Here is an 11,985-nt window from a genome sequence, read left to right on the forward strand (position 1 = left end):
ACAACACAGTATGTTCATCTTCGTTCTACCATGACAAAACGGACCCTGACGATCCGGGGTGGGTCTTCAGCGACTCATGCTTGCCGTGCTGGACCAGACAATCCAGTGATTGACATGATGAGCATCGATCCAGGCAATTGGGATACGATGACATGCATCAACCAAGTCAGCGAACCTGACCACCCGATCACGTTAGTCGCCTGTTACAACAAGCATAGTCGCCTTTTACGGAAGGTTTGTTGGCCTGGATAGGTCTGAGGCTGTTTGCGGCCCTATTCCAAAGAGTTATGTATTAATCATTTTCCATGACGCCCTCTACATATGGGTTGTACCATGGATGGAACTCTGTTTTCAAAACCACAAGCAGGGCGAAGACGGTAATAAAATGACCGAGGAACTCCATCATGTCGCCTAAGATACTTCCAAAGCTGGGCATCCACTAACAATGTGTTGGACAATCTCATTATTTTCATTTTCATAATTTACATTTCATATTTGCATTTTGATGCAAAATCACACATTGACGATTTCGAGTGGGGAGTGATTTGTCTTGAGCAGCAAACATGATAAATACATATTATTTTTATTTTCTTGTTTGAAATAGTACATCATGATTTTCAGTTATATGTGTGACGGTTAATAGCAATCGAAAGCAAGTTTGCTGGAATGTTAGATAAATTATCATGCAAACATATTAGCAGACTGAGTAATAATACGTTAACATGACAACTGTTAGCCATACACATGAGGGACACGGGCAACTCTCAAGTCTATTGTGGCGAGAGTGGGTGAGTGAGTTGGGTTTAAAGCCGCTTTTAACAATATTCCAGTTATATTACGGCGTGTCAGCTTAATGTGGGAGGAAAGCCCGAAGTGATGCAGGTCTCTGACGTTTACCACTTCGGTGAAACCCACGAGCACGGGTATGGTGCTGACAAACCTAGAAACATAATCGGGGCGAACCGGGATTCGAACCCACAATCATAGGTTTCTGGCGTGCTCAAGGGATGCAACTCTGCACAGCGAATTGCGGCGCCTTACGCGACTGGGTCACCCGTGCCCCCTGTGGTGAGAGCTAAAAGCCTGGAACTATCAACATCGCTGATTGGGGACACTTGTACGATCTCTCAGTAGACATTTGAAATTAAAGGCACGGGTGACCCAGTTATTTCATGAGTGAGTGCCTTGGGTTTTACGTCGCATTTAGCAATATACTACCAATATCACGGCGGGGGGCACCAGAACTTGGCTACGCACATTGCACCCTTGTAGTAGACTGACCTTTGGTCACATAAGTTATCATATTTAATAATATATATCTACAAAATGAATAATATCAATTCAAATGGAACCCGGAACAATCCTTAATTTCAGAGCTGATGGAATCTAGACTTGCCAAATTATTCTAGACTTGAGTTGACTCATTATTCAATTTTACTTTCTATGATCAGGGAGAGAAACTACCCATTTGGGGAATCGAACCCGGGCCCTCTGGGCTACCCCAATATATCGCAGAGGAATATGTGGACGGAATTGATTGGCGCTATTATGTAAAAATGTCGGTCGGTCGGCCATCCAATAAGGACATTATGACGTCATAGTGTTTCATATGACGTCATCTTCCTGTTCGCGTTTTAAGTTACCATACCGAACCACTGGCAGATATCATATTGTCACATAAACATATTTCACTGAAAATAGATCTCTATACTGAGAGGGCGGGCGGGTAGCCTAGTGGTTAAAGCGTTCGCTCGTCACGCAGAAGACCCGGGTTCGATTCCCGACATGGGTACAATGTGCGAAGCACATTTCTGGTGTCCCCCGCCGTGTTATTGCCTGAATATTGCTAAAAGCGGCGTAAAACCATACTCACTCACTCACTATACTGAGAAATCCATATCATGTGTCACCGGCTGGTGTACATGATTGGGCAAATAGATAGGTTCTTTAACGACTGATGATAATGAGTATAACAGGTTCAATATTTAGTGATGAATTTATCAACTATCAAGTGAGATGGAAGTATGATTAACTGTGGTCAGGAAATTCCTGCCTCAACATAACTCTGACGCATTCGTCTGTATTAACCCATAATCAAGCAGTTGTGTGAGCAGTCCGTCCGATCAGGTTCTTCATCGTGTTTGTGACAGGTGACACCAGTGGGGATACGATCACCTCTTCTCGAACACCTGGTATCATCACTATTTGATAGTGATTTGTCAACACATGAGCATGATATCGTCGGAATCGTACAGTAGACTTCTTCTGATTATGGAAATGAGTTTGTGGCGTGTATTTATTAATATTAATATGGTTATGGATAGGGTTTTGTCACTTCTATTTATCATATGTGAACCCATGTGCCGTGCGTTTTCAATTGTCATTTGCTCTGCTATAGCGCTCATAGAATCTGGATCCTGCCATCTTCTCCTCATACACACGGTAGTAGTCTTCCAGCATCTCCTCCGTGAACCAGTTCCTCCACTCGCCAGACACACCTGAAATGAGTGAGTGAGTGAGTCCTCGGCGTGATAAGCGAACGCTTTAACCACCAGGCTACCCGACCGCCCCAGGTAACGCGTGAATGGAGTTACTGAACAGAACATCATTGAGTGTCCGCTTAATGTGGGAGTGAGTGAGTGAGTTGGGTTTAACGCCGCTTTTAACAGTATTACAGTAATATCACGGCGTGTCAGCTTAATGTGGGAGGAAAGCTCGAAGTGATGCAGGTCTCAGACGTTTACCACTTCCGTGAAACCCACGAGCACGGGTATGGTGCTGACAAACCTAGAAACATAATTGGGGCGAACCGGGATTCGAACCAACAATCATAGGTTTCTGGCGTGCCCAAGGGACGCAACTCTGCACAGCGAATCGCGGCGCCTTAGACGACTGGGCCACCCGTGCCCCCCTTAATGTGGGAGCAAAACCTCAGGTCGTGTACGATATTAACTTTTGATCAAACCATGAGCAAAACAAGGGTGAGTGAGTGACTTCAGTGAGTGCTGCTTTTAGCAATATACCAGCGGGGGAAACCAGAACTGGGCTTCACCCATTGTATCCATGTGGGGAATAGAACCCCGGCCTTCGCCGTAGTGAGCGAAGGCTCTAACCACTAGGCTTCCCAACCGCCCAGCAATGGCAGGGTGCTTAAAAGACAAGGATCAAAATGTTGGCGAATCGCGAACTCGAACTAACGATCAGTAGATCCTGACAAGTAAAGGACCGTAACTCTGCATAACTACATATTAGTGCCTAAGTAAGTACTTACTATACAGAGCAGTGGGGTAGCCTAGCGGTTAAAGTGTTCGCTCGTCACGCCGCAGACCCGGATTCGATTCCCCCCACACGGGTTAAATGTGTGAAGCCTATTTCTGGTGAGCCCTTCCGGGGTAGAATAGGTCTTCAGCAACCTATGCTTGCCGTAAAAGGCGACTTTGCTTGTCGTAAAAGGCGACTAACGGGATCGGGTGGTCAGGCTCGCTGACTTGGTTGATACATGTCATCGATCCCAAATGCGTGGATCGATGCTCATGATATTAATCAATGGATTGTCTGGTCCAGACTCGATTATTTACAGACCGCCGTCATAGCTGGAGTGCGGCGTTAAACAACAAACTCACCAACCAATCTGGTGAGCCCCGCCGTGATATTGCTCGACTAATGCTAAGGCGGCGTCAAATCATACTCAATCACTCACTCACTCACTCACTCACTCACTCATCCACTTACAGATTACTTACTTTGCTCATGGTTAAAGTTATTTGTATTGTTTGTTTTATATATATGTTTTTATACATCTGGAAAATATTTCAGCACAACTTACTATCAATATTGGTATGATATATGTTTTAAATTGAAACTTTTATATATATTTTCTGTACGATACACATTTGCTTTGTCTGCAAAGTGAGCAAACACATTTTTGAAATAAATCATACATCTACCTTTCCAGAAAAATAGACTGTCCCCGTCAACTTTCACAGCATAGGCATCTTTGTCCACTCTCATCCTCGACATGTGACATTTTTCTGCAATGGCCCTGCATAGATCGTCATTTCTAGGGAGTCCTAAAAAGTCCGACAATTTCTGTACAGCCTGAACTGGGTCCTGCAAAACGAATACGTGTAAATGTATAATGTACTAACATGGTTATAACGATTGAGTCGTTTGACCAGATCTATCCAGCAAGGCCATGTTTCCATGACGATATTATGAGTGAGTGAGTGGGTTGGGTTTAACGCCACTTTCAACAGTATTCCAGTTATATCACGGCGTGTTAGCTTAATATGGGAGGAAAGCACGAAGTGATGCAGGTCTCAGACGTTTACCACTTCGGTGAAACCCACGAGCACGGGTATGGTGCTGACAAACCTAGAAACATAATCGGGGCGAACCGGGATTCGAACCCACAATCATAGATTTCTTGCGTGCCCAAGGGACACAACTCTGCACAGCGAATCGCGGCGTCTTAGACGACTGGGTCACCCGTGCCCCCGACGACGATATTATGAAGCCTGCAAACATATGGGACCTAAGGATTTGATGGTAGTCATTGTTGAGGTGTACGTTTGCAATACCGCGGCATTACATCCGGACGCAACATTTAGTCACAATGAAATTACACATCAGATGGCAGAAAACGTTGTTTGCGACGTAGCGGTGAGCTGTATGCGGTATGCCAGGGAACAATTCTTGACCAAGTTTTGTATGGGGAGGTGCTGTCATGGTGTGGGGCGGTATAACACATGACAGGCGAACTAAGTTTGTTATTGAGAACGGACATTTTAATGGCCAGCAATTTGCCGGCGAAATTGTGCGTCCAGTCGTTGTTCCATTCGCTTGAATTTTCGGCAGAAATTGGGAAGTGCAAGATGACAATACAAGACCACATCATGCTCAGGTCGTCACCAGTTACCTCCGACGAGAAGGCATGCGGCTATTGGACTGGCCCGCAAGGTCCCCTGACATGTCCCCAATGTATGATGTTCTCGGGCAGGGAGCGTCCTCCATAGACCCAGCACCCGCCGAATGGCAGGCTGTTTGTTTGTTTGATGTTTAACGCAGCACTCGGCAATATTATATGACAGTGGTCTGTAGATAATCGAGTATGGACCAGACAATCAAGTGATTAGTATCATGGGCATCGATCTACGCAATTGGGATACGATGACATGAATCAACCAAGTCAGCGAGCCTGACCACCCAATCCAATTTGTCGTTTGTCGCCTTATACGCAAGCATGGGTTGCTGAAGACCTATTCTACCCCGGATCTTCACGGGCATGCGATACCAAGGGTAACCATACCCAAGTTCATCAACAGTATGTCATCAAGGCGTCGTGCATCTATCGCCCAAATGATGGACACACCAGATATTGATCTACACGCCCGAAATTATTTTTTCATTCGTTGTGATCTCCCTTTAGTTACTGACGATCTTTAGCCCATTTTTATATTGTGTTGTTTACTTATTTTTGTTGCTTTTAGATGTTCCTCAACTAGTTTTAAATCTCATCTGTGATATTCTAGTTATCATACTGTCCTTTGATGACAGTTTTTTATAAAGTCTAAATATATGTATATTTAATGTATAACTTCTCGTCACGGTATGGCTGATATATTGCCGATGTGACGTTAAATATTAACTCACTCACTCACTATGTTTCAGACATTTACCGTCATTACACCATTACTATCCCTCATATTGTGTTGGTAGTATATGTTCATTAGTACTAAGTTGTTTGTCTTGACCATAATATCAGAGAAACAAAATTGCCTTTCTTCTTGTAAAAGCCCATGAAGAGATTTTTCGGAGTGGATCAGGACATATGCACGTTTCTCGGATCTGTACTACCTCGTGTTTCTCGGAGCTAGCCAGATTCCTTAATTGTGAATCAACTGGTGTTCATTTCTTACAGCCAATGTAAATGTATACTGTAAGTTATGGTGTCTAGTTGCCGCAAACGTGTTATATTAGGTTAGCAGAAAAATATTGGCCGAGGCGTGAGCCGAGTCCAGTATTTTTCTGCTGACCTAATATGACACCGTATACGACAACTAAAGACACCATAACGAATATATTATGCCGAAAGGTTTACACTCTCTGGTATCCATATAAACTTGACATTTACAACAGTTCGTTGACGTTAAGGGCCAAAGGGAGACTACTCCTCAAACCTAAAGAGGCCAAACCTTGTTGACAATTTTGACTATAATCTCTGTCAATAGAGTCACGAAGGTGATCCGAAACACAGATTAATGTCCTTGCACATCACAATTAATGATACTAAAACACAAAACAGTGTCAAATAACGAATTTCGGTAAAAAGGCTTTTCATGTGAAATATGTGAGGTGGGTGTTGGAAAATCCAAGATGGCTGGTCTCATATTAGGTCAAACATCTTGGATTTTTATTGACGGTATACGGGCTCATGTGGGGTCAGTAGTTCTGCTCTCTGATTGGTCAATCTTACTTTAATATATCATGACCATCCAATGTGCATCAGTCCACGCCAGTATGTATCTTTACATGCTTATATGAATCTGTACCAGCCAGCATGAATAATAGTTAGTAATGCCATGATCAGCATGGGCAAAGTTCTCAATTTGACGAAGAATCCAGTGCTGAATCTATGATATGTGTGTGACAAATACCTTGATCGAGTCTTCGTATAACTTGAAATGAACTGGTATATCAGGGTTTTCATTGAAATACGCTTCTGCATCTCTGAGGTGATCAAATATGCCGTTGTTGATCACTGAAAGTAAGCAAAATGGCCGCCATGGGATTAAAAGAAAAACGGAAAGGGAATATAATGCAAGTGCAAACTGTTGCTCACCAGGGACAATTGCACAGAGCTGAAACTTGGTAGTGAGAACATACGAGTGATGTAGGTTCACGAATACGAATCTCCGAACCCCACGAGACTCTTTGTAGTCTGTATTTACACTGTGTGAGTCGCACATGGAACGTGTTCTCGACATCCGATGTTCTTGGCCTTTACAATGCATGAAACAGGGCACTTTACATTTTTAGGGCCCGAAACAAGTATTTTTTAGACACTTTCACGATTTGATAACATGCTGAATGGGGGTGTCGGAAATGTAATTACCGGAACCAAAAATAATATGTTGCTTCCGTTTTTGTAGTTGTTCTCATCAAAGGGTTAGCTGATTATTTTAACATACACATCCTAATAGGTAACAACAAAGCACACATATAAGGAGCATACAAATACCTGAAAAATATTTATTGGGTAATTTCACTCCACTCTGCCATGTGTGGCCTTAGCCGATGTCTTTCGTGAAACCAAATACTGATTCGAACGTTCTGACACAATTTGATATTATGCATTAGAGTTTCAAAACAAAGATATAGTTCTGTCGATTCCAAGTGTACATACATGTATATTGAAATGTAGGTCGGGTGAGTGAGTTGGGTTTAACGCCGCTTTTAACAGTATTCCAGTCATATCGTGGAGTGTCAGCTTAATGTGGAAGGAAAGCCCGAAGTGATGTAGGTTTCAGACGTTTACCACTTCGGTGAAACCCACGAGCACGGGTATGGTGCTGACAAACCTAGAAACATAATTGGGGCGAACCGGGATTCGAACCAACGATCATAGGTTTCTGGCGTGCCCAAGATAAGCAACTCTGCACAGCGAATCGCGGCGCCTCAGACGACTGGGCCACCCGTGCCCCCAAATGTAGGTTGAAGATAATGTGGGCATGAATAAATGACAACCAACTGTCCATTCGTATAAAAAATAATGGATTGTTTAAACAATAGAGTGAAGTCACAGGTATGTGTAAAATGCAGTGAAATGTCAAGACATCAAGCAAAGTCCCCTATGAGCAATTGGTATAAAAGAGTTTGATGGGCGTCAGAAGGTCAGTGTAGTGAAACCTCGTTGATCAGGACAGTACCGTTCCCAATGAAATCATCCGGATTAATACATGTCTGGATTATGGACTCATTTGTATGAAGTAATGCCTGCTTTGTACTCTTTACATGAAACAGCAACTGTCCGGAAAGACAAGGTTTCGGACTAGAGGGGTGGTGTACACATTTATGTTGATGATACTGGTATTTTTCTCTTGGCTAATAGTTACCTCTATGTTCAAGGAACAGCTGCAGGAAGTCTTCAAACGTTCCATGGTACACAGTGTTAAGGTGGTGTCGGTCATAGTGAATCTTGTACAGAGAAACTGCTACGTCTTTAGGATCCCTCATTGTATAGATGACCCGACACTTCTTTTCCTTCAGATCAAGCGGTGCTTGGGACATGAAGAAATGGCAAGTCAGAACGCGAGGCGATGGATGCTTGACCAGTTCTTCAACAGGGATCAACTCCAGATGGTCCTTAAACCTTGGGACAGTTTCAGCTTTACCTTGAAGCAGCATTTGAGTCATTTCCCACGTCCAGTGATTGCCTGAAGATGATAGTGTATGCAACTTCAGTCGAGACTACTATTCGAGATCCTCATACATAGTTTCTATAACAAGCCAAAGCTTTGATATACGCGGCCCGGCCAACCCTTCCTGTATAGAAAAGAAATTATCATTTATAAAGTTAGCTTATGGTATCTTTAATAGCTTTTCGCCACAAGATCACATAGCACAAGCTACATGGAACTTCGAGTTTGGTGACAATGTCAGTATGAAGTTAACATTACAATACTCGGGATCGTTAACATTAACTTCACTCGGGACATATAATCTGTACCTCTTCGTGGCTCGTACGTAATTCTCTAGGTACGTATTCTTACCTGTCCTCAGATAACCCGGGAAATAGATATCGTCCGGTCGGAGCTTAAAGGTTCGGATTTCCTGTAAGCAGCTTAAAGGGAAGTAGTTGCTGGTTCGCAGTCCTTCAAACATCTGGTACATGACTGACTGTCCGTGACGGTCCTTTTCATGGACGAAAGTCTGGCCTGTGAGGTCTGGCAGCATAACCGTACCTTCCATCTAAACAGAGAATGACACCTGTTCATTTAATGGTCTCATAACAATTTAGCTAAGAAAACCCAAACAACTATGTTCATAAAAATGATACGGACAAGTTTACATTCATAATTTTGTCGGGGCGGTCGGGTAGCCTAGTGGTTAAAGCGTTCGCTCGTCACGCCGAAGACCCGGGTTCGATTCCCGACATGGGTACAATGTGTGAAGCCCATTTCAGGTGTCCCCCACCGTGATATTGCTGGAATATTGCTAAAAGCGGCGTAAAACCACACTCACTCACTCACTCACTCATAATTTTGTCATACTGAAGGAAACTAAAACATTTTGTTGTCTCTGAAATGTGTTTCATATTTATGTCATGTACCCCTAAAGTTAAAATTAGCATTATCATATCAGCCATGCTTTTGTTTGTTTGTTTGTTTGTTGTTTAACGCCGCACTCACCAATATTCAAGCTATATGGCGGCGGTATGTAAATATTCGAGTCTGAACCAGACAATCCAGTGATTGACGACATCATGAACATCGATCTACACAATTGGGAAACGAAGACATGCATCAACCAAGTCAGCGAGCCTGACCACCCGATCCCGTTAGTCGCCTCTTACGACAAGCACAGTCACCTCTTACGGCAAGCATGAGTTATTTATATACGGCCGTCATACAGCTTGAATATTGCTGAGTACGGCGTTAAACCACAAACAAACAATCCAGAATGCAATGGTCAGTCATGAGGCCTGACCTTTACCCCAGGTCTGGGTCATGATCGGGAGATGGCTATTGTTATAAGGTTAAAATGCATCTCAGAAACATTAGAAATGGTAGCAAATAAAACCGTTATAGCTGCAATGAGGAGTTGCATTAAATATTGTTTGTGACAGAGAACTCTTAGAGCGAAAGGAATCAATAGATAAAAGACATTTCACATATATCACAAGTGTATTCTTAACATTTCATATTTATCATTGGTTCCAGGTTATCGTCCATTAGTTAATGAAACAAGCAGAGAGATTTAAGGTATATTTCATTTGGAGGATCCGGTGCGAGTCACAAAATCAATAGAGAGATGAGCAATCTGGCACGTAGGCTTCTGTATTTTTCCGATTACGACACATGATCCATTCATGGTCAGATCTAACTTTTAACGAATGAAAATGAGGTATTGTGACATGTGACAAAGACAGGCCAGAGGCCACTATAAAATGATACCTTCAACATTAGGAGAGGAGAGCGCGGTTTGTAATCGATCGAGTCGAATCCCGATCGTTCTAAGTTTCCCCCATTTAGTGACGAGTTTGGCCGGTCTGATCCTGTCCTGTATTGACAGATGGGCTGAGAGTAAGTAAAACTATGTGAGTATAAAGCTGGTATTGTGTTCTTTATTATGCGAGTATGCATGCTGATTGAGACAACTTGCGCTGCGGACAAGGCCAGTGCAAAGTCATGGCGTAATTGTCCATGATGACCAGGAACGGCAATACATTTAGTAACTGAAGTAGGGTCGCACTTGACGCCCGAAAGCAGTTACGACACTATCTACAAACTTAGCCGAACTGGGTCAGGACAAGACTCCCTCAAATTGTTATCGGGATTTTGATTCGGACCACGCCACGCCGTATACACGCCTTAGACAAGTTATCGTTATATGAAAACCTACCGTATATACACCCGTGGTTTGTTTCCCCTCCATCGTGTTGTGTGACTTCCGTTTGTTGTGCCAGGTTAAGGACGAAAACTACAATTCGCCGAGTGTTTCACTGAGTAGGTGAAGACCTCTTTACAGCGCCAATGCTGTCTAACTTGAGAGCTTTAATACACAGGACGAAAAGCCGGGTTTTACACAATTAAAACAAACGCAAATGCAATAGGGAATACATGCTACAGCCGAATTTGCGTATGTTTCCTGATATGAACTAACTTTGGGCGTTTATTTCAAATGAAGCCTTTGAAACATATGATTCTGATTATTGTATTCACAAGCAGCATTCTCATGAATGATATGACCGGATTATCAGACTTTTCCAAGCATGGACTCAAAAGTTACTACCCCAGTAAATATTAAATCATAAAGTATTTCAAATACATTTCTGGTTTGTTTTTTTGTACCCCTATGTGCTATGTCCTGACATTTCCGACCCCTTCCTAGGTTTACTATGGTTTGAAATATGGGCTTGTCCTTAGGTGTAGAAACATTTGTAAATTTTCAAATGTTTTCATGGCTTACGAAGTTATGTCTCATTCCGGATATCAAGGATATGTATTTGAATAATTATATATGCTCATATTACCGGTACTAAAACAAGATAATTATATGTCTCCAACATTTGAAATATTGCGTTCACGTTACATTATTTTTACATATGCTGACAGCTTTCCCATCAGACCTAGGGCCGGTCGGGTAGCCTAGTTGTTAAAGCGTTCGCTCGTCACGCTGAAGATCCGGGTTCGATTCCCGACATGGGTACAATGTGTGAAGCCCATCTCTGGTGTCCCCCGCCGTGATATTGCTGGAATATTGCTGAAAGCGGCGTAAAACCATACTCACTCACTCACTCACTCACCCATCAGACCTATAGTGGTTGGAGCGTCTGCCAAGAGAGCTGAAAGCCATGGGTTCGATCCCCAGCCGCGTCATACCAAAAGACGTTAGAAGATGGTGCTTGTTGTTACACATGAATCTACCATTCTAGATCCGCGCTTTCCCAAGTTTTCAAACGTTGACAAGTTAGTCTTTCTGATGCAGTGTGAACCTCTACCTCAATCCTTGGCGGCGATTGTGTCTGCCATGTTCCAACGCAGAAAGAATGCAAGCCTTACCTATTAATATCTCTACCACCTACTTATATATTTTATCCTTTAGATGGCTATCTGGGAAGTTTGAGCGTGTAGTGTGCTACATTATGTATAGCTGGCTGCGTGTGCAGAATGCCATATTATGTATTATTTGCTATGTGTGCAATATGCTAGATTGTTTATGCTTGTATTCAGTACGCTATGGTGTATAGGACTGGCTATGAGT

General features: G+C 42.9%; 1 protein-coding gene across 1 annotated transcript; it reads right to left on the bottom strand.

Moving 5' to 3' along the window:
- Window positions 1-992: 992 nt before the first annotated feature.
- Window positions 993-10,788, bottom strand: LOC124150757 (sulfotransferase 1B1-like). Its single transcript, XM_046522788.2, has 6 exons — window positions 10,624-10,788; window positions 8,772-8,970; window positions 8,115-8,435; window positions 6,657-6,760; window positions 3,948-4,110; window positions 993-2,498 (listed from the first exon to the last, which is right to left on the bottom strand). The coding sequence occupies exons 1-6, from the start codon at window positions 10,654-10,656 to the stop codon at window positions 2,374-2,376; spliced, it is 945 nt and encodes a 314-aa protein (XP_046378744.2). The 5' UTR covers window positions 10,657-10,788; the 3' UTR covers window positions 993-2,373.
- Window positions 10,789-11,985: the final 1,197 nt, after the last annotated feature.

Source organism: Haliotis rufescens, unplaced genomic scaffold (assembly GCF_023055435.1).
Source record: "Haliotis rufescens isolate VD_foot unplaced genomic scaffold, xgHalRufe1.0.p SCAF_6, whole genome shotgun sequence".
NCBI classification, from domain to species: Eukaryota; Metazoa; Mollusca; class Gastropoda; order Lepetellida; family Haliotidae; genus Haliotis; species Haliotis rufescens.

What these genes read in the sequence shown, in the direction of transcription:
- LOC124150757 (XM_046522788.2), bottom strand. Translation starts at nt 10,656, where the DNA reads ATGGAGGGGAAACAAACCACGGGTGTATATACG. An exon ending in AAACCACGGGTGTATATACG is followed by an intron (nt 8,971 to 10,623) that starts GTAGGTTTTCAT and finishes TTCTCTGTTTAG; the next exon opens with ATGGAAGGTACGGTTATGCT. An exon ending in CCCGGGTTATCTGAGGACAG is followed by an intron (nt 8,436 to 8,771) that starts GTAAGAATACGT and finishes TATCATCTTCAG; the next exon opens with GCAATCACTGGACGTGGGAA.